A 23,258-nucleotide genomic window follows, 5' to 3' on the forward strand; every position below is an offset into this window, starting at 1 on the left:
TTCGCGCCTTGCATGCTTCTCCGGCTCGCGAAAATATGACTCGACTCCAGGATTCGGAAGGTCGCATGGTCACTAATCTGCAGACCATTATCAATATGTGCAGAAATTATTTTATGGATCTTTTAGGTTCTTCTCCCTTGCCTTCTAGCCAGGTTACGCATGCCCGCTCGGTCTTCTATCATCTGGTCCGCCAGCAGGTTCCATTTGATATGCAAGCCACTTTGGAGGCGGATATTTGCGAAGAGGAGGTTATGGATGTTTTGTTGCACCTGCCTAAGGATAAAAGTCCTGGTTGGGATGGTCTCACTAATGAATTTTTTGAGCACTCGGCCACGCAGTTGGTAAAGCCATTGGTGGTCATGTTTCAGCAGGTTTGGGAAACAGGGGTCATGCCTTCTTCATGGAAAGAAGGCCTTATCAAACTGATTCCCAAGGTCCCTTCGCCGTCAAAGCTGCAACACTGAAGACCAATTTCGTTGATGGGCGCGATGTATAAAATCTTTTCCAAAGTGCTGGCAAATCGGCTTCACAAGCACCTCCAGCTATTGTGCACCCTCTCCAATATGGTTTCATTAAGGGCCGCAACATTTTGCATAATATCTTAAATGTGCAAATGGCTATTGACTATGCGCGGCACTCCAATCAGCAAGTGGTCTTGATTCAATTGGACCTGGAAAAGGCGTTTGACTGTGTGGACTGGTCTTTCCTTGCAGATCTTATGTCTGCTATGGGCTTTGGTATCCGGATGTCCAGATTGATCTACACCATTAGTACTGAGGCTTCTTCAAGAGTTATGCTTAATGGTGGGGTTACAGAGCCATTTGTCCTTGCACGCTCGGTCCGACAAGGTTGCCCTTTGAGTCCTCTCTTCTTTGCCTTGGCGACTCACCCGGTCCTTTCAATGTTATCCTCCATGGCGGCTTCTGCCCAGCTGGCAGGGTTATCTCTTCCTTTGGGGCAGCACTTTATTAGCCAATCTTTGGCTGATGACTCCTTTATGATTTTGCAGGCGGACAGGGATAACATTCGCAAGGCATTAGATGTTTGGACGCTCTTTGGTCAAGCCTCTGGTCTTCGCATCAATGCCTTTAAGTCAGCCATTCTCAGTTGCACGGAGCCTGATTTACAGTCATTAGGTTGGCAGGGCCAGGTGGTTTCCCGTGGCTCCATTGTCAGGCATCTTGGATACCCACTGGGGGTGGATGTACGGCCAAAGGACCTGTTGGAGTGGATTTCACAAAAACTGGCCGCGAAGTTTATGTATTGGAAGTCGCAAGCCTGGCCGTTCCATGTCCGTCTCAAAGTGGCTCAGACAATTATGCTACCAATGCTGACGTATTTCCTGCCATTATTGCCATGGACGCCCACTACTTTGAAGGCTCTCACTCATCCCATTCGTTTCATGCTATGGAAGAAGGATTCACTGAAGGCAGGCATTTCCTGGATTTCATGGTCACATGCTTATACCCCTAAGCGCATGGGTGGTGGAGCTATTTTGGATGCAGAAACTCATATGCTGGCTCTTCGTTGGTCTCTTTTTCGTGCTATGTGTGTGGATCATCACCCGTGGACCATCATAGCCCGTTATTTTCTTGAGGATAGCGGGCTCTGCCAGGGTAACACACGGCTTCGGGCCTCATGGTGGCATGTCCTTAATGCTGACACTCGATTTTCCAGTCCCTCTTCCTCTTTGTTACTGCATTTGGTCGGCTCTTGGAAAGTGGTGCTCCAAAAGGCCCGTTGGCATCCTATAGGGGACCGCTTGCAGACTAATTCTTTTCAGCTGGAATTGTTGGCAGTATCCATATTACTTTCATGGGAAGATAAACACCAGCTCAGACCAAGATTTAACCGTATGGCCCGTTTGGGTGTGACTTCGATTGCGGATGCTACCCTTGCTACTCGCAATGTCCTCGCATCCTTTCGGACTGCTAGGAGACTTTTCAGGATCCCGCGCGGATACCGTGATTTATGGGGGAAGCTTTCGTCGGAACTTCAGGGTAGGCAACCCTTTCCTGCCGTGGCTATGGATCGCCCTTGGCAGGACTGGGATCTTGCAGGCCGGTTGAGTCTGGAAAAGGCCTCTACTAATCAGGTGTATCATCTTCTCATTAAAGATCACCAATGGTTGGGTGTGAAAGCTAATACTGTTTGGGGCCTGCGGAAATCACTGTCATGGTGGCAGGCAACGTTGATGGAGGGATGGCAGAATAAGACACCTTTCAAATGCAAGGTCTTTCTGTGGCGGGTAATGATTGGTGGTCTTCCTCTTGCCTCGGCCCTTTCCAAGCGTCGAATCTCGAATGGCAATTGTTTCTTCTGCACCACTACGGCAGAATCGGCCCGACATCGTTTTCTTTCTTGCCCGCTCGCCAAGAATATCTGGTCACTCTTGTCGCAAATCTGGCGCGCAGTAGTGGGGTCCTCTCTGACTCCTTTCGATTGGGTTTTTGTGCGCCCAAAGTATCCCACACCGCCACCGTTACATATGAAGATCTTATTTCACTTTTTCAGATACTGGGGATGCTGGCACATTTGGACCACCCGAAATGCTTCTCTCTTTGATTCGGCCTCTAATGTACCGCGACATATTGCAAGGCTTAAAGGGCTCTTGCATTGGCAGCTAGATCTCATCAGGCACTCTGACTTGCTCCCTCGGGAGGATTTGCATTCCTGGCATTTGGCAATTGCCTCTGGGTCCTTGCCATGATTGGTGTAACCTTTTTAGTATACTAGTTCGGGGATTTCCCACACGTTGGTCTAGGGCCCTCGTGTCTCTTGTACTCATGTAATCTTGTACTTTTTTTCGTAATTAATAAAATTACCTTTTACGAAAAGAGAGAGAGAGAGAGAGAGAGAGAGAGAGAGAGAGAGAGAGAGAGAGAGAGAGAGCTATTTGTCCATTTTCTAATTAAAGAACAACAATTTGTTGTAGAAGACAGCCATCTGGGGGGCTCAGTAGGCAAGGGACAGCAAGGAGTCACCTTCCAGGAGTTAGCAACAGCATTGTTGATCAGGTGACAGCATTTTGGAGGTGTTTGGCAGTAGGTGATTGTATTAAATGCAGGTTGGAGCAAGGAGCAAGTAAATTTTAAGGTTTTCTCACAAAGAAAATCAGCTTTCTTTCTCATCTTGGCTTTTTCTCACCTTCTCTAACCCATTCTCAAGAGATCTTAGCATTTCTCACTCAATTTGAGTAGATCTCAGCCAAATTTGGTTGATAGCAGAGAGATCTCCACTATGAACCCTAAATTTCTGCAGAAATTAAGGTTTAGCAGCCACCTTGGGACCCGTGCCAATAGGAGAAGGTATCGTACACTGAGATCAGCACCTAAAATCCGTGGGACTAACAGGGATTTCAAATGCCATGCCATCCATTGTGAATTGGGGTAACATTTGGCCAATTGGAGGTTCCATTTATGCAATTCCTAGGTGAAAATCAAGGGGCAATTGACCCAAATTGCTTGTTGATTGTATGTATGGCAAGGGACTTTTGGATCAGCCAAGGAGATTGTGGAATCTCAACTTATACTCAATCCATTAGCAATCAAAGTTAAAGAAATACCAAAAGAGGCACTAGTTTTGGGGCCAACCAGGTGTCTAATGTCCAAGATTATTAAGGTAAATTGTGCATTTCAATCTATGTTTATTTACTGATTGCTGTAATTAAGTGCTGAATCAAGGAATTACCATCCTTTCCAAAAAGGCTAGTTAGATGGTTCTGTTGTTGGGACACCACTCAATCCCTTGATTTGGTGGGCCCGAGGCACTTGATTGCAAGCCAAAGCTTTGTACTAGTGTTGATTTTTTCTCTCAACTAAGAAATTACAGCAATATGTCTTCATATAGTGAGATGCAATCAAGCAGTGATGATGCCTCTCAGTATGAACATTTACATGGGAATGAAAAAAATGCAATGCTTGATCTTGGACAAAGATGATGACCAGCAAAGTGAATAGGAATTTGATGACTAGTTTAAGAATCGATGAGGACAATAGCAAATCTCTTTGCTGAATTGGCAAAGGATCCTTAGTTTATCCAATTTTCGAATGCTCCAAATAAGGACAACAAGGGCAAGAAGAAGAAGCAGACAGATTCTACACCTTCAGGACAGCAAGGTACACTGAAGCTAATGCCAAAGCCTTCACTTAAAGCTCCCAAAGATACTAATGAAGCAAAATAGTTGGTACCTAGGAGGCAAGGAATGCAAATGCAAGGCCATGGAAGTGTCGATCCAATGGATTTTGGATAGCTGAGCATGCATGCTATGCTAGAGCAGCTAGGATACTTTGGTGGAAGCACGATTTTTCATGCTATGTGGACAGGGACCACATACGGTAATGTATGGCACAAATCCCTATGGTATTCAGCAGCCAATGTATGGTATGCAAGGCCCAATGTATTTGGGTATGGCTAGAAATGTGCAATACCCTATGTATGACAACATTGATTTTATGCCTGGGGCACAAAGTAGCATGTTTGGTAATGAATTTGCACCGGGGCTCAAGGAATGAGTGCTGGTCATGCAAATGCTCCGTTTGGTGTTGGTTTTGATGTAAATTTCAACAAATGTACCCTTTTTGCAACAGCCAGTGTATGACAACTTCACACCCAAAGGGGCAGCAAAAGACTATGATGAGGTTGGAAAAGCAGTGAAGTTTGAGTCCTTTAGTGGTGCACAAGATAGATTGAAAGCTTTGACTTTCATTCAGCAGTTTGATGCAACCTATTCAGGGGGGAATTTCATGGAGTCCTCGAAGATTCGAAAGGCAATCACTTTCTTGAAAGGGAATGCATTGCAGTGGTGGTCCACTCTTTTAATGCAAGGTAGAGCACCGTCAATGTGGATACAATTCAAGCAAATGTTTGCATCAAATTGGTTGGCAAGTACCTTTGAGGTGGACATTATGACAGCTTGGAATAAGCTAGACACTAAGGAAATTAATAATTTGGAGCAATATAATAAGAATTTTTGGGATGCATTGCTACCTATTACTTCTTATCGGCCCATATCCCTTCATGAGCAAGTGGAAAAATATGTTTGTGGGCTGCCCAAAGGAATCAGGGATTTTTGCATTAAATCCATTGTGTCTAGCATGTCTTAGCCCATAGAGACTGTTGCTATAGCCGATGTTTTACTGTGTGGGAAGGATTTAGGCTCCCTAGAGAGTGGGGAGTACCGGCCATCTCCTATGGCTAGCCAAGGCAAGAACTAAACGAATAGTGGCCATCTGAGCTATAAGGGAAAAAGTATCATGGAAATCAATGCCTAGGCGCTGTGCAAAACCTTTAGCAAGAAGGCGGGCCTTGTGCTTGTCCAATGTGCCATCACTGCGGTACTTGGACTTGAAGACCCATTTGACTCCAATGATCTTCTTATGAGGACGCCTCAACACGAGAAACCAAGTGTCATTCCTCTCGATCGACTCCAGCTCTTGCTCCATTGCTTTTCACCAATGATCATGCTATAAAGCCTCCTTCATGGAAGTGGGCTCTCAATCTTGCATGACACAAGACATCAAATAGTAATTAGTGTAAACAAGCTCAGTGTGGTATGCTTGCTTCCTCCGAGAATGCCATAGGCCATCCTGTGGCTACCACTCCTCAAGGACCCCCTCAATCCATGTATCAGGAAGAGTGGCATGAGCCCAATGAGAAGGAGGCCGGATCTCGCCTTGTCGCTCACCATCTACTGAAGTTTTGGGAAGGTCCACCGATGGCGGGGGGGCAATCGGTGAATCCAGTGGCTGAGAACTAAGCTCCTCATCTGAAGAAGAGTCCTCAAGAGACACAAGCTCTAGAGGAAGAGTCGCTTGCACCTACCTATCACCGGGATCTCCAAAAACAGGTTGTTTCTCACTCCCCTCTGAGACTCGAACTTCCACAAACCGAACATCACGGCTCGTGTGGACATCCGGCTTAACAGGATCATACAATCGATAGCCTTGAGACTGTGAGCTATAGCCCACAAACACCTGTTGTGTGGAAGCCACGTCAAATTTGTCACGCTCTGTCTTCGGGATGTGAAAATAGGCATCACACCCAAAAACCTTGAAATAAGAAACATCTGGCTTAGACTCAAAGTATGTCTCATATGGAGTCATACCAGCAACAACGGAAGTAGGGAAATGATTAAGGATGTGAGTTGCCGTAGCCACAACCTCAGTCCATAGACACTGAGGTGTCTGACGATGCTCCATCATGGTACGGGCCATCTCGATCACATTGTGATTCTTCTGCTCCAAGATGCCATTCTCTTAAGAGGTATTTGTATTTGCAAACTCTTGGTGAATACTACAATATGCACAAAAATAAGCAAGCTCATTAGGAACAAATTCTCCGCCCTTATCCAATCGTAAGGTCTTCAGCTTCCGGCCCGATCGGTTCTCCATATAGAGCAACCAATCCTTAAAGTTGGAGAAAGCCAGTGACTTTAGCTTCAAGAAATAATCCCATGTCATCTTGCTGTAATTATCCACAATTAGCATGAAATACAAGCTCCCAAGCTGCCTTGAAGAGACTTTATCCTCATCGATCCACAAAGATTGGTAGAAACAAGATCCAAGTGTACTGAAGACTACCTCAAAGCCTTGCTAGGAATAACATCACAAGTCTGCTTCTCACAGATGTAAAATACACAAGGCTACTAGCCTACCAAAATATCCGAAACAAGCTGTCCCTTGGACGCCTTCCGAAGGTAATCATAATTGAGGTGGCCAAACCAAGCATGCCAAAGCTTAGACTGAGTTTGTGAGGTAAGAAAAAGAGAAGTCAAGGCAGAAAAAGACCGCAACTTGTAGACTCCATCCTCCTCATAACCTAAAGAAAGAACCTGTCTTGATCCTCGATCAAGAATTCGAAAAGAATCCACATCAAATTCGACCAAGAGGCGGAGGGCACAAATCTTGTGCACCGAAAGTAGATGGTACCCTAAGGCCGATACATAAAGTACCTCGGATGTATGGGCACCACCTTGTCCATCTGGAATAAGATGCATGTTTCCTTGTACGTGTATAAGAATAGATGAACTATCACCAATGAGAATTTGGCCATGCGAAGGCCACAAATGAGCAACACCTATGCTGAAGAAGGAGTTGTGCCGGGAGGCACCATTGTTAACAATCCACTCCCGAGTATATGGGGCAGTCAATGCAGCATTAGAAGCTGTTAATGTCGAATCCTCAACCACCTTCAAGTGGAGGAAAGCAACTGATGAGAGAGCAACCACTACTACGGAATTCTTTGAAGATTTCTACTTCTTCTTCTTCTCCTTGTTGAGGCAATCCTTCTTCCAGTGACCTGTTTTGCCACAGATGTGACAAGTAGACTCCTTTTCTTTGTTCTTAGATTTATCCTCCTCCTTTCGGTCCTTTCCCTTCTTTTGAGAGGATTGGCCAACCAAGGCCTCAGATTTAGAAGCATTGGTCCCTTTCAATTACTCCTCTTGGTTCAAGGCCATAGGAACCAACTCTTCCCACCAAAGAGTCTCAAACCCGCCTTGAAGCAATCAAGGTGGAAAAAAAACCACTAAAACGGGGCGGTAACTGTGAAAGAAGAGTTATCGCCATGTCTTCAAAAGTGATCACCTTCCCTGCATTTTGAACCTGCATCTGAAGCTGCCTCAAATTGTTAATATGCTCCCATATAGAAGATGACTTGTTGACACTCATGGCCCGCATCTGCACTTCTAAAGAAACTCACTTCATGATGGTCATCCGATTTTACACTTGATCAAGCTCTGGCCATATCTCCCGGGCCACCGTCAAATGCTCAATATGAGAGAATAGCAGTAGTACATGAGAGAAATAAAAACAAGCGAATGTGAGCATTCAGTTTATCCCAATGTGCTTGAGCTTTTGCCAACTCCACCTTATCACTGGAAGAGAATCGAGACTTATCTCATAAAGAAGGATGATGAATAGCCTCCGTAACAAGCTTTGCCAAATCATAGGACTCCAGAATGGCAAGCATCATGACCCACAAGATGTGCTAATTCTCGATATCGAGCTTTTGATATTATGGAAGAGTCGGTAAGACGGGCACCTTCCGATCCATGATCACCTAAAACTTTGTCTCAGCCCTAGAAGACATCTTCGCCTACAATGGCTACACAAAACACAAAAAGCAGTCCCCTTTGATTGTGAGAATATAGCATGCTAGGACTTTGGTTCGCTCATCCCGCTCCTTCTTTACCCGCCAAAGGCGATGAAAAGGTAGAATCTACACTTGAAGGCCCAAAACACAACCTTCTTCCTTCTCTAACAACAAAAACCTGGAGTAGTTTCAGCAAATCTTCTCCTTTCTCGCACACCCACGCTCACCTTAGCCTTGTTTTGATGCACAGCCCTCCTGCTCGCATTTGAACACTGAAAACGTAGCCTTGTGTCACGCTGAAATCTCCTCTTCAAATGGGTCCAGTCCTTCAATGCTCTGATACCATGTTAGAGTGAGTATTTGATGATATCCACTTTTCGAATCTATATGATTGAATATGGTTTCCCCTTGTAATCTATCCATAACATCATCGATTCGAGGAATTGGAAAGCAATTCTTGTTAGAGATTGGCATTCCCTGAACACACAGATTCAGATCTGAGCAGTTTCTCTGCAGTTTCTCCAGGCAGTCCACATGGCAGTCAGTCCATACAGCAGGCAGGAAGTGCAGGTGCCATGTGGTACAATTGGTTAGATTTGTTGCAGTCAACCAAGGCACGTCGGATAGTTGCTATCCAATCAGTTGCATTAAATGCAACCGACTTGCATTATTTATGGCATTTTCCCTGGCCTATTTATTGGCCCTGATTTCAGCAGTCTCCAACAGTTGTTTTCACAGATTTCAGGCTGCAGACCGTGGAGACTACTCTCGGGGCTTATGGAGACTCAGATCTTTGAGGTGGAGACATTACACATATATTCTCTCTGCACTCGTGTATATTTCTGCATCCTTATACAACATTCTTCACTGCAGATTTTCTATGTTTCACTGTCTTCTTCTCTCTCTCTCTTCTCTCTTTGTTCACTCTTTGTCTTGGTCATTCGCTTTCGCATTGTAGACCAGATGATGTGCCCAAGATAGCTTTTCAAGACATCTTTTGGGTTGTATGAGTTTCTTGTTATACCTTTTGGACTTATGAATGATCTTGCCACTTTCAATTAGATGATGGATTGCATTTTTAGGTCACATAGAGGATTTGTGGGCACTTTCTTTGATGACATGATTGTCTATTCAAACAATGAGCCAGAGCATAGAAGACACTTGGACATTGTGTTCAATGAATTGTGTAAGCATAGGCTGGTTATCAATGACAAGAAAAGTGATTTTTTTTTGCATGAAATCCACTTTTGGGACATATTATATCTGTTGATGGTATTTACATCCCCTGCAAAGGTTGAGGCCACCTTTGAGAAATGTGCATGAGATCTGCAACTTCTTGGGTTCATGTTCTTATTATAGGAAGTATTACGGTTTGCTGAAATTGCATCTCCATTGCATGCTTTGCAAACGAAGAATGTGCCATTTAGATGGAGAGTAATGGAAATTTCAGCATTTGAAAAGTTGAAGGAAGAGATGACTTTAGATCCTATGGTTGTGTTGCCCAATCTAAGAAAGTCATTCGAAGTTCAATGTGATGCATGTGGTAACATCATTAGGACTGTTCTTATGTAAGACGGCGGAGTTGTGGCTCGTGAGAGCCAAATTCTCCACAGTGCAAAAAAGAGTTTGCATGTCTATGAGAAAGAGTTGTTGGCTATAATTCATGCACTATCTATATGGAAACACTATTTGTTGGGGGCTGATTTTACAGTGCATACAAACCATCAAACTTTGAGATACTTTCTAACTCAAACAAAGTTATCAGAGGAGCATATGAGATGGGAAAAATTTCTCTGTGTTTCATTTTCAAATTGTACATATTGATGGTAAAAAGAATATTGTGGCTAATGCACTATCACGTAAGCTATAAATTTTAGTCGTCGTCAGCATGGTTTATTACACTGAGTTGGATGCCATGAAAGAGCAATATGTTGCTGATTTGGACTTTGCTATCAACTTTGCAATGATCAAAGGCATGAACACTTTGTGCTAAGATATGGATTTCTAATTATGCATGGATGACTATGTGTCACAAAGCAGTTAAGGCCTAGAGTTATCATTGAAAGTCATGCTCCTTCGTATGCAGGATAAAGAGATATTGATGCCACGGTCAAGGCAATGGAGTATTTCTTTTATTGGCCAGCTTTGAGGCACGATGTAGAACTATTTGTCAAGATTTGCATCATATGTCAGAAGGTAAAGCATGATAGGCAAAATATGCCAGGTTTATTGCAGCCCTTGCCTATTCTGGATAGGCCTTGTCAGAGCATTGCAATGGAATTTATTTTTAAGCTTCCTAGGACATCTACAGGGAATGATGGGATATTTGCAAGTTTAGTAAACAAGCCCATTTCATTTCGATGAGGAAGAAAATAATGACTGATTATATGGTACGCTTTTTTTTGCGACACATCTTTAAGTATCATGGTATGCCAGAGTCAATCATTAGTGATCTAGACCCTCGAATGACTAGTTTATTTTAGAAGGGGTTGTTTGAGAATACGGGTACCATGCTAAAATTCTCCTCGTCCTTCCATGTGCAGACAGATGGTTAGTTTGAGGAAGAAAATTTCCACAATGTTAGATCTTTTGAGGTGCTATATTTTAGACCATAAGACACAGTGGGAGTAGTATTTATCCTTGGTTGAGTTTGCTTACAACAACACAGTGCATAGTTGCACTCTGGCAAAGCTCCATTTGAGGTGGTTGAGGGTAGCAAAAAGGTACCACCTATCTTGCAAACTAAGGATAAGATCTTTGATGCTGACCGTTATGTGGAAAACTTGGATATAGCCTATGCAAAGATAAAGTATGCACTTCAAAGATCACTGGAAAAGCAAAAGAGGGCAACTGATCATCATAGATGTGCTTTGCAGTTTGCAAAGGGCGATTATGTATTGCTGCGTTTTGGAAAGGCAAGGATGAAAAAGATGAAAGGAAGTGAAAGATTGTTATTGAAGTTGAGTATGAGATACTTTGGGCCCTTCCAGGTTTCGGAGATGTCACAACTCTATAGAAATAGAATTTGTATCCTTTTTCATTAATTTGTTTATATAATGATTTATTAAATTTATTTCCTTTGCACTAATTAGATATAAAGAAAAGTACATTGGAGCTGGCCACTGATGAGTGGTCACAGGTTATGGTGGACCCACGCGGTGGATTAGAGAAAAGATAGTTCACACTTCCACCTATATGGCCCGATTGGGTGCCTGTGACCAGAACTCACGCATATCAGGGTTAGACTCGCACACAGAAAAGATTGATACCTTGAAGTGTGGGCTAGATCCACCAGAACAGACAGTTACAATCAACAAGATGGCATGATCATGAAATGCTTGTATAATGTGCATGTGTGGGCTGAAAGCTTGAAATGCACATTTCTTTGCATAGGAAAGTCACATGAAGATTCTGATACCGTTTTTGCGATGTACACGGAAAAAGCTTTCATATGACACCCATATTGGGGGAGGGGGGGTGTCCCTAAATTTTAGGAGCCTCGAATTAGCCTAAAAATACTAGTCCTAAAAAATAGGGATGTCATTCTAAAAATAGTAAGTTCTGTACTCTGACTGTGCTTACTAAATTTGGTTGTTTCTATTATTGACAGTATTCAGCTCAAAAGGAAGGCCATAGAGAAGAGACAAGTGTCAAGACACTTGTCACACAAGTTTCCAAGTGTCCCACCACTAGTCACATCTCATGACATGTGGCTGGACACTTGTCTTGTGCTACTCCACTTTCCCCTTTTGTACTAGCTCTTCTCTTTCCTATAAATAAGAGCTCGTTTTTCTTCATTCAGCATCATTTTTCTTTGCTGTAAACTCATGTACAGCACCCACAGATAGCCAAAAACTGGCCCCATCCATCCCCATCATCATCCCCTACTTCTCCATTATCAAATTCCTCCATATTCCTTCTTCTATCACTGCTGTTTTATAGGACAGCAAGCCTGTAAATTCATTACAGCACCTCCTTCTCAAGCTCTTTCTTCCATTTTAGCAACAAGAAGCAAGCCCTATCCATGTACTACTGTTCAACGATGGAGAAAGGCGGATTTGCCCTCTTTCTTTTCTCATACTCTAAAGAAATCAGTTCTTATCATTGCATAATAGATAATGCATGTGTGTTTGTACATCTTTGCATGATCTTGTGAGAGTGAGAATTACTTCTCCTCACTCTCAGGTTGATTGTAACTGAGCTCTTCCCTAAGGGACTTGGGTTGAGCAGAAATACATTCCTTCGGGTGGGGGGGGGGGAGGGGGGGTTTGCCCATCTTCAACCCTCAATCTTGTCTCCATTACTTTTACATTTTCATGGCTGTAATTTTGTGAGTAATTTTCATTTTCAGCTTTAAGTGTTCATTCTCTTTTATATTAAATCTCGAAAACAAGCGAATATCATAATTGTTAAGCATACTACGTTGTTCGGGGCGGTTACAGTGGTATCAGAGCTTTGGCTCGGTCCTCACCCCAACACTGGTAGTGCTTACAATTATAAGTTTGTTTGTTTTCAGCCCTTGCATTGAGTGCTTGAGTATATTTTTTTTCTTAAGAGTCTCAATGGATTAGTTGAGTGCTATCCTTCAAGCCATTCAAAGTCTTAGAGAGGAGAATCAGCAAATTCGTGACCAACTTCTCAAACTAGAAAAAGTTGAGAATCCCAAAGAATTCAAGGAAAGAAGCCCATTTGCTTCAAGGAGACAAAGCCATACCAATGAAAGGAGCCGATCAAGAAGTCCAACTACTTCTAAGAGGTAGTCCCATTCTACTTCAAGACAAAGAAAGAGATCGCGTCGAAGCTCATCCTCTTCTTCAAAGTCATCTGGCGCCTACTCTGATGGACCCTCTTCTAGTGACGAAGAGTCACACCCTTCTCGTGGAAGACCTCATCATTGTCAAAGGCATCGACATTCTTCACCCTTGTCTCCATCTTCATCCCCATTAAGCACTTCATCATCTTCAACCTCAAGATCCAGGCATGGACGAGGGCATAAGAAGAAGAAGAAGACTTAAGTCACTATCTCAACTTGAAAAGAAGATCAAGTTCAGTATGTATGATGGTTCCCGAAATCCTGATCTTCTTCTGAAGTTTATTTGTCAATTTCAAATTTTGTATGGTCGTGACAAGTATAAAGAAAAAGAAAAGATTAAGTTTGCAGCTTTACATTTAACTGACTTAGCCCATACTTGGTGGACGGGGTTGGAATATGATCACGCTGCCCCAAAATCATGGCGGTCCTTTGTTCGCATGATACAAAGCCAATTTCTTTCTGTTCATTTTAAAAGAGATGTAAAAATGGAATGGGATCGGCTTTGGCAAAGGAAAAATGAGTCACTTGGTGACTATACCAAGAGATTTTGGGAGCTACTTTTGAAGGTCCAACATTTCAAGAAGATCAGCAGTTCGGAAAAGCTTAGGAAGTTTCAAGGAGGTTTGCATTTTAAACTTCGTACTGCTCTTAATCATTATCATTGTTCTAGTCTCAGGGAACTCATTGACCATGCTGAGACATGGGAAATGGAGCACAATGGCAACAAATCATTCCAAAAGAATGATAAGAAGAGAGTAGCTGATGATGAGGAGTATTCAGCCCCAAATGAAGGACAAAAAGAGCGGCAAAAGCAGCCATCAAATCAAAAGAAGATAAAGCCCTATGCACCTCCTAATGCTCCTCAATTTCTCTCCAATCTATACCCACAAGCAAAGCAACTTTCCAAAGAAGAAAAGCAACGCTTCATGAAAGAAGGGAAGTGCTTTAGATGTGGACAAACAGGCCACATAGCAAAGCAATGTCCAAACAAGGGACAAAGCAAGGTTTCTAACAACAAGCCTAAGTCGCTAGTGAAAATCAATGCTATCAGTGATGTAGTTGCAAACACAACTCACACTCCAGAGACGTGCAAATTATTAAAAGCTTGGGGACAGTTGCAAGGTAAGCAAGCACTATTCTTGATAGATCTTGGAACGAATGAAAATATCATTTCCTTGCAATTAGCTAAAGAGCTTGGATTAAAGAATGAAGAGATGGACACTCCGGCATAAGTTCGCTAAGCTTTAAATGCTGATGAAGGTGACACAGTGAAGACTGTGACACCCTGCATTGGCAAGCTCAAGTTTCAAATTCAAGGCTACAGTGATGAAGATACCTTCTGTATCGGAGACCTTGATGGTTGCGATGTGATTCTTGGTATGCCCTGGAATCATAGAGTAGATTCAACCATCTTCTCTCAGAAAAAGAAGGTAGAACTCACCAACAAAGGCAAGAAATACGAGATCCAAGCTGGAGTTTCTGGAGACACCATACCTATGGTATGTTAGCAGAGTATTTGTCAGCTCATGTGTGAGTCTGAGCTTGATCTGGGCTGGGCATTTTTATTAGGTATTTTAGTTTTTTTTTTTTGGTGTGGCATTTTATGCCAGTGGTGCATTTTTATGCACCAGTCGGCCAGCATTAATGCTGTCCGACCAGCATTATTGCTCCCCACTTTTTCAGCCTATTTATACTCAGTGCTCCTCCTCAGTCAATATCATCACCTTCACCATCTGCAGACTCTGTGGAGAGAGGAGCCAGAGCCAGAGCCAGTGCCAGTGCCCACGCAGCCAGTGACTCACTGTTGTATGCGATTGTCTCGTGTTCAGATATATGGATTTCATTTCCCGTGCATACATCTGAGCTCTCTTCTGTATCGTGTTCTTTTCTTTTCTCTTTTTGTCTTGTGTTTCAGCAGTTTATTTCAGCACATGTAGATAAATTTGTATTTTCAGATTTTCACTAATTGTTTGCTGCTGTAATTAAGTTGTAATCAGGGATTTACCACCCATCCGCGGAAGGAAGGCTGGTTACATGGTCCCATTGCCGAGATACCACTCAATCCCTTGATTTAGTGTGCCCGAGGCACCTGATTGAAAGCCAAAGCTTTGTGCTAGTGCTAATTTTTACTCTCAGTTGAGAAATTAAAGCAATATGTCTTCATATAGTGAGATGGACTCAAGCAATGATGATGCCTCTCAGTATGAACGTTCACATGGGAATGAAGGAAACGCAATGCCAAGGCTCAGATTATGGACAACAGGCTGAAAATGTTGCTATTGGGCAAGATTCTAAAGGAAATCTTGCCCAAAACATCAGGAAATTAGGGAGATTCTAAAGGAAAGAAGCCCAAAACATCAGTGGGATTGGTGCCTGATGTTGTTAGTGATTTTCCCAATGATGATGCTACTGAGTTGTGCAGAGCATGGAGCAAAATTAGGGATCAGCATGCATTGATTTTCTTTGATAATGGTGGTCGAGCCAACTTCATCTCAGTTGACATGGCCGCCCGTCTAGGCATTAGAGAGGATGAGATGGGACCCATGGGGAAAATTGGAATGGCAGGTAAAGGCCATGCAGAGCTTGTCACACTGCTCATTGGAAAGCTTTGGTTGCACATACAAGGATATATGGACAATGAAGAGTTCTTCATTGCTCCACTTGAGGGTTGTGATGTATTGCTTGGTATGCCATGGTGTCACCGTATGCATGCAGTGATTGATTCTCATGCAAAAAAGATCATTATTCAGCATAAGGAAAAGGTACTCACACTTGATGTAAAGTTGAAAGGCAAGTCTGTCCCTGTTGTATCTACAGCTGCCATTTCTAAAGTAATGAAAAATCATCTTTCAGTGTACTTGGTTTTTACTAAGGATAAAGATGATAGTGAGAATGTTGGGAACATGTATAAGCTAGAGAAGGATTGCATGTCATTTCTGAAAATGTATGTTGATTGCTTCTCTCAGTCACTTCTAGGGCAGCTACCGCCTGAAAGGCTAGAAGATCATGGCATAGATCTTATCCCTGGAAATAGCCCACCTAATAAGCCACCCTACAGAGTCAGTGCAGCCCAACAGGAGGAGATTATGAGTTAGGTAAATGAGTTGTTAGAAAAAAGGCTGATTCAGCCCAGCTCATCTTCTTTTTGTTCTCTAGTGCTTTTGGTGCAGAAAAAGGATGGTTCATGGCGTATGTGTATTGATTATTGTGCTCTGAACAAGATCATAATAAATAATCACTTTCCGATTCCTCGGATCGATGATGTTATGGATAGATTGCAAGGGGCAGCCATATTTAGCCGTATAGATTTGAAAAGTGGGTATCATCAGATACACATTAGACCAGAAGATCTGCCTAAGACAGCTTTTAGGATGTCTTTTGGATTGTATGAGTTTCTTGTTATGCCTTTTGGACTTACGAATGCTCTTGTCACTTTTAATTGGATGATAGATCATATCTTCAGGCCACAATGAGGATTTGTGTGCACTTTCTTTGATGGCATGATTGTCTATTCAAAGAACGAGGCAGAGCATAGAAAACACTTGGACATTGTATTCAATGAATTGCATGAGCATAGACTGGTTATCAATGATAAGAAAAGTGAATTCTTCTTGCATGAAATTCACTTTTTGGGGCATATTGTATTAGCTGATGGTATTCGCATGGACCCTACAAAGGTTGAGGCAATACGATCATGGCCACCTAATCTACCAACCTCGCTGGCGTTCTATATCTACACAGAAATCTACTCAGCCAGGAGTAGCAAAACACCTCAACATCGGCCTTCCACACCGGTAAATCTATACAAATAAATATTCTTTGAATTTTTCATGGCTGCCTGTATCTCTACATCATGTTTTTCCATTTCAGTTCCATTTACATCTAGCTTCTTGTTCAGCAGTTCCCTTTCAAGTGGTCGCTATGGATGTGCAATGTCCTCTTGCGCCATTTCAAGCAGCTGCCATGGCCTACAAGGCTTCTCCGTCTCTTGCCGTGACTAGTGCATCTCACAATGCCCGCCATCTCCAGATCTGTTGCTCACTTTCGACCCCACCTTCAACTCATCATCAAGGGTAAACTATTCACGGCTTCAGGTTTTGTTCATGTTTTACTCAGGTCTTAATTTTGACTAAATTTCATTTTATTTTCTCACGACTAATGTTTTCTAATTGTCCTTGGTCTGTTCATGTGTTATCAGTACCAAGGTCAATGAAGTTTTGCCTCATGGTACACGTAAATGATCACCTATGGAAGAATATATGGCCAAGCTTGGGGGTAAGCTTGTACCAAGGTTGAGATAAGAGTGCATGTATATAGTGCTACAATTTGCATGTGGATCATTGGGCAATGGTGTACAAATGCAAATCAAATTATAGTGTAGTTTGATTTGTGGACTCTGATTTTTACATTATACTATCGGTACTTTAAAAGTTTTACACTAGGTTTGCACAACTTTGATCATTTTATGCAAACTACAATGGAGTACAGCGCATGATTTAACAAATATAGTGTAGTTTTACAAGGTTTTATATGGTGGTTTGCATGTTTGATCATTTTATGTCAATCATAGGAAAGCTATTTTGCATGTTTTACCACAATAGGGTGAAGTACGTGTTCCATAGTTTTGTACTATGGTGTATCATGGTCTGTATGATCAGTATATATAGGTCACAATGTGTGTTTTTAATTAATTTGTGTTTCTTTTACAGTTGAGTATATTACATTTGGTACTGTCCATGATCCTAGTGAGAAGATTTTTACAGCCATGGGACAGAGGTTAGTTTGAGTGTGGATTTGCATGATTTGTTTTCAAGTATCAAAAATGTTCTAGTTCCTTGGAGGTAAGAAAACTTATTTTTCATCATAATTTTTAGGATGAATGAGCAAGAGCATGTAGATTTTTGTCGAGCAAGAGGTAAAGCAGCAAGACAACTCTTCCAAGCTATGAGAGAAGCCTGGAAGGGATATGAGAGTGAGATATTAGCTAATTTTGAAGATTTGCGAAGGTATCCTCATAATTCTTGTAAATCACGTTCTCTCCAAGCTTCTTTTTGTGGTGTATATTGACTCTAGATTTGGTTTTCCAAGAGTTATTTGTGGTGTGTATTGACTATCCTAGCCATCAACCCATTGCCTTTGATGGCAATTATCATTTTGATGAATTGAAAATGGGAAATTCAATATGTGAAGAGTATCTATTGTAGACATATGACATATTGTGTGCATGCATGTGTGTGTTAAAAGAAAGCATGTGCATGTTAAAAGAAAGCATAACCAATACGAGACAAGGTCTATATGGAAGCAAATCGGAGAGACCACAAGTACTAGATATCTTTGTTCATATTACATGGGTGAAATCAATGGAGAGCTCAACCTTTTTTGTTCCAGTTCTGCATCTTATGTGGGAGTTGGGTGTTTTCCGGCGGGCATCATTAGGCATGCTGAAAATAGTCTTGAAGTAGGATATTAGTATATGTGTCAAATAAAAGGGGTGAAGAATATCCACGAATAAGTGATTAGTTGAGCGTTGTAAATGAGAGAAACATAATATCACTGCTATTTAGATTGGTAAGGTAATTACCGAGATGTGAAGAACATTCACAGGAAAGAGTGAGTTGGGATATATGACTAGTAAGTGGTCGTTCCAGCGTGGTAGGTTAGTGAAGTGTAGTAGACATGCTATTTAGCTTAGGAATGCATTAACCAAGGAGGTATAGAGAATGAGATTATACAATGGGTTTTAATTTCTCTTATAGCACGAGTTTTAAACCATAAAGTCGTCAATAAGGCCACAAAATCTAGCGGAGTATACAATGCGTTAGTGCTTCTGACTTTTGGTAGTAGACAAATATTGGATTGGGCCTAACAATGTCAAATTGGTCAATGCAACAAGGCGTGAGGTGCTTGTGAAGAAATACCCTAACACAAAAACATAAATGAAAGTATACGACAAAGCATAAACTCAACAGAACATAGTTAGAGTTAGTGTAACTTAGAGACAATGAACACATTGAGGATCTAAATAAATGAATGAATACTGAATATACAATGCTCAAGTAGTAAACAAACCGTGTAAGGAATGAAAATTGTACAACAAATTCTTGTGTCTGGAGGATCGAGGCAGAGCTAATGAGTTGAAGAGTGTGTCGTACTCTAGATGGATCCCAAATCGTAGCAAGGCCGCCTCCAAGACATTGGACAGTAGTAAATGCAGCAAATGATATGCTCGATTAGTGTTGGCTGTGCAGAGGAGAGAGAAAAACAGAACGCAGCGGGAGCCTACAATGCAAACGCAAATGAAGATGGTGACGTGGTAGTGTGTATGGCAGCCTGTTGCAACAAACACATGATTTTTGTTGTTGTTTGGGGCAGGGGGATAGCCAATAGCTACAAACGCAACAGTAGAATGCCACGTAGCAAACTGGTGACAATAGAGGAGTGAACAGCAACAACAGTCGAGGTTGGGCAGTAGCTATAGAAGGTGTGGACTACATGATGAAGGGTTGAAATAGGCCTTGCATGGGTGTAGACAAGGTCCGGCAGCCCCGACTGAGATGTGCTTTGCAAACACGGTGTGGGCGGTGAAGCTAGAGGGCCTGCAAAAAAGAGATTGGCTTAATTTAGGGAAAGCTAGCTATTCATAGAAAGTTTCAGAACTCTGAACTGATAGACCATCCAAGGCTACGAGGCTCACCTATTGCATCATTATCCAAGTTTCAAGTAAACTCAATTGCAGACACCCCTATCTTCATATGAGAATTTCCTTTATCGAGGATGCGAGTAAACATGTTTTTCAATGCACAGTAGAATGTCCTTTCATGTGTAGAATGGATAGATCTGCCAAATTGTCCCATACCATAATACTATTGGGATCTATTTTTAGAGAGGTGAAACTTGATCTAGTTCATCTTCATGAATGATAACCAATATGTAGGCCAACGAATTTCATTTTGGAGTGTAAGCTAGTTATCAAAATACATGTCTGTATAACTAAAAGAAAGGTTGAGTTGAATCACTCCAAATAATTTCCACTTTTATAGTTTTGAGAGCATACTTATGTTGTAAAAGAGTGGGGATAGACAGGTAGGACACAAGTTAGCACGGGAATACCCAATTATACTAACGGGGTATTTAAGGTGTTGAGAGACCCAATTAGGGCATTAGTTACTAATAATCAAGTCTCTCTTTTACCCTTCCTTCCTGAAGGGAGCTCTCTTGCTCAACCCCGAAACCTACAGACCGCTTATTGGTGAAACGTTTCAAGCCGAGTGGCCATGGCTACCTCTGACATAGTTGACGTGCTATCCCTACCCATGGGGTGTAGTGAGCTTACCTTGATGCTCAATCGAGTATCTTCCTCTCTCTTGCACACGCGTAGCTCCACGATCCTTGAGGCAAACTCAAGCAACCTCAATCCCTCTCCATCAAGCTCCATCCTCCATAGCTGCACGAAATTGGTGTCCCAAATCCTCCTTCGCCACTTTGGCTATGCCTTGTAGCCTTGGATGGTTTTGGGAATCTGATAGACCTTGTCCTGCCAGTAGTCCGTGGGCTCCTGCCTCCATTGGTTGATGGTGATACTCCGCTCCTCGTCCCATCGGTTCGCTAGGATATTGCCTAAACAAATGATTCCTTCCACTACTTCTAGGGGTAAGAATTGGTTTAAGGCCCGTGGGAAGAGAAAGGAGAATGCGAAGGGTCAGGATTGGAGCTCTTGTTGTTGCCAGATAATCAGCTCATGCAGCCAATTAACGGGGTAGTGATCCTCGCATAGCGGCATGGGCTCGTCAGGAAGTTGTTGTGGCCTTACATGTGCCCTCTGCTAGGCTTGCCCCACAAGTTCCCATCTTCTTCTTCTTGCAGCAATAACGCACTCGAAAACCTGGGTATCCTCCGGCTCTTCTAGGGGTAGATTAGGTGAGGGCAGACTATCCTCCCAGTTTAGCGGTTCTTCTTCGAATGCTTGCTCGAGATCAGGCCCTTTCTAAGTGTCTTGTTCCACAGGGAGTTGGATTTGGGGTGGGTGGGGCTGCTCTTGTTTTCCGAATCCAAGTTCCTTGAGCTCATGAGTGGGGAGGCCGGCTTGTCACAAGTAGCTATGTTGTTGCTCCTTGGTTATGCCCGTTCTGGTTGGAAGTGTGTCCTTTTATAGGCCATATCTTAAAACTCTGGTTATCAGTTCTAGCTTTCTCCTCATTCTCTCCACTGAGTCCTCGCCTTCAACTTGTGTGATATGAAGCACAGTGCTCAAAAAGGCTTGCCTTTGCGTGTTGGAGTATGCTTCAGCGGCCTCAACTCTGGACTTTGCGAGCACCCTCTCATATTTTGATACTGCCAAGCGCTTTGTCAATCCCCACACTCTTTCAGGGTTACGTTCCTCCCATTGTTGTGCCTTTTCTTCCATGTCTTCCTTATTGAGATATCAAGCTCCACTCGTGATATGCCAGGGTGACCGTTGTGCATTTATGTCACCGACTTGTCAGTTGCAGATGCGGTTGGTACACCGCCCATGAATAATAGCTAGATGACAGCTATTCTTATCTACTCTAGTTCGTGGCTTAGTTAGCATGCCACCTTAGTTAGTTGAGTTTGGTTTGAGACCCATATATAGGGTTCTTCTATTTTTATGTACTAGAGTTCTTTTTGGCTTATACAACTAAGAAGAGGAAAACTGTTTTCAGCCTCCATCTTTGTGTGTATTCCCCCATTGTGCAAGCAAGAAAGCTATAAGTGAGACTCATTCCTTCTCTCCCACAATCTTGACATGGTATCAGAGCCTTGTTCGTGGTAAGGAGCTCAAGAAAGCAAACCAAGTTCACGGTGTTCTGGTAAGAGGACCAGTGTTGCTTTCATTTTTCTATTTTTGGGAGCAAGTCTCTACAGATAGCACAGCCGGAAAGTGCAAGAGTGCATTGTCTCAGATTGAGACGCCCTTCGCGGTGTAGCAAGAGGGCAGTATATGCTGTGGGAAAGGACTTTAGCCCTTGGTTGCTCTGTTTTTTTTATTTGAGGCCAGTTTTGGAGGTGGAAGTTTTCTGCACGCACTCAAGAAAAGGCCCTAATTTATGCTGTGCAACCACTGTTCTACAGGTCGGTGAAAAGTTACTGTAGAAATTGCATCGTATGCCTATGCACAGAGACATTGGGAGTTACAGAATCATCCTTGTTGCCTGTTGATGCAAAATCGTCACTAGGAAGTGACTGCGTGGTCAAATACCACTTTCGTCAGTTTTGCAGATTTGCCCTTGTGAGGCTGAAGCTGTGTTCTTTGCAGTGACATAATTTTTTGCAGTGTTCTGTAATGGCATCTGACTCTCCTGAAAAGCTTGACAAGAACAACTTCCAAGCATGGAAGTTCAGAATGACGAATTTTCTTATGGGAAAAGGATATTGGGAATTTGTTGCAGGAAATGAAGAATAACCAGTTCTTCCTGATGTTTCCAATCAACAGCAAATGCAGGCATTTAAATCGTGGTAACTCTAGAGGCAAGGGGAGCCAAAGAGGTCGTGGTGGATGGCAAAGAGGCCAAAATGCAAACAGTAATGTTGAATGCTACTACTATAGTAAAATGGGTCATATGGCTAAAGACTGCTATAAAAAGCAGAATGATATCATGAATGGAAAATTGCAACAAGGGAATTATGCATCTTCTAGTAGACAGGGTGATGACAGAAATGAGCATTTGTTTATGGTGCAGCACATGAACAATTCTATGACAAGTGTAGAAGAAAGCAACGATGTGTGGTATGTTGACTCAGGTGCATCAAACCACATGACAGGTCATGCAGAATGGATGCAGGATGCAAGGAAAATTGAAAAACCAGGATTTGTGGAGACTGGTGATGATACTGCACATCCTATTGTGTAGATTGGAAAAATTCCTTTGTCTATGCAGGATGGGAAAAAGAAATACTTGTCGGATGTATTTCATGTCCCGAATATCACCAAGAACCTGGTTTCTATTGGTCAAATGGTTGAGCAGGGCTTGCAGGTCAGATTTAATTCTCATGGATGCTTTATTGAGAATATGAAAAATAAAGGTTGCTTGATAGCAAAAGGAAAGAAGAAGGGCAGAATGTTTACGTTGGATGCAAACATGCCTGAATTGAGTGCAGCAATGTTTGCACATGGGGACTGGTGTAGTTGCAGATATTGATATCTGGTATAAACGCATTGGTTATGTTAATGTACAGCGACTTAAATCAATGCAAGCCCAAAATATTGTTGCAGGATTGCCTAAATTCAAGGTTGCAGAAATGCATAAGGTATGTGAAACAGGCAAGGAAACCATTTCCTAGGCATGTTCAAGAGAGTAAGAAGCCATTGGAATTAATCCACTCTGATGTGTGG

General features: G+C 42.4%; 1 protein-coding gene across 5 annotated transcripts in view; it reads left to right on the top strand.

Annotated features, from left to right (window-relative positions):
- LOC148037688 (uncharacterized) overlaps positions 1 to 23,258 on the top strand; it is a 76,743-nt gene that overhangs the window by 13,123 nt on the left and 40,362 nt on the right. For 2 of the 5 annotated variants that reach the window (XR_015690672.1, XM_087676626.1), the window contains exons 3-4: positions 17,617 to 17,683; positions 17,782 to 18,083. Coding sequence is in view for 2 of the 5 variants with exons in the window: in XM_087676626.1 (XP_087532752.1) it covers positions 17,617 to 17,683; positions 17,782 to 17,974 (260 nt within the window). In the remaining 3 variants the exon portion in view is untranslated. Of the gene's footprint in view, positions 1 to 12,384; positions 16,702 to 16,805; positions 16,981 to 17,105; positions 17,183 to 17,616; positions 17,684 to 17,781; positions 18,084 to 23,258 lie in introns of those variants that run through there. The other 3 variants (XR_015690671.1, XR_015690670.1, XM_087676627.1) reach the window with 3 other exon arrangements.

This window comes from Lygodium microphyllum, chromosome 4 (assembly GCF_053477565.2).
Source record: "Lygodium microphyllum isolate KBCC chromosome 4, Lygodium_microphyllum_v1.1.10, whole genome shotgun sequence".
NCBI classification, from domain to species: Eukaryota; Viridiplantae; Streptophyta; class Polypodiopsida; order Schizaeales; family Lygodiaceae; genus Lygodium; species Lygodium microphyllum.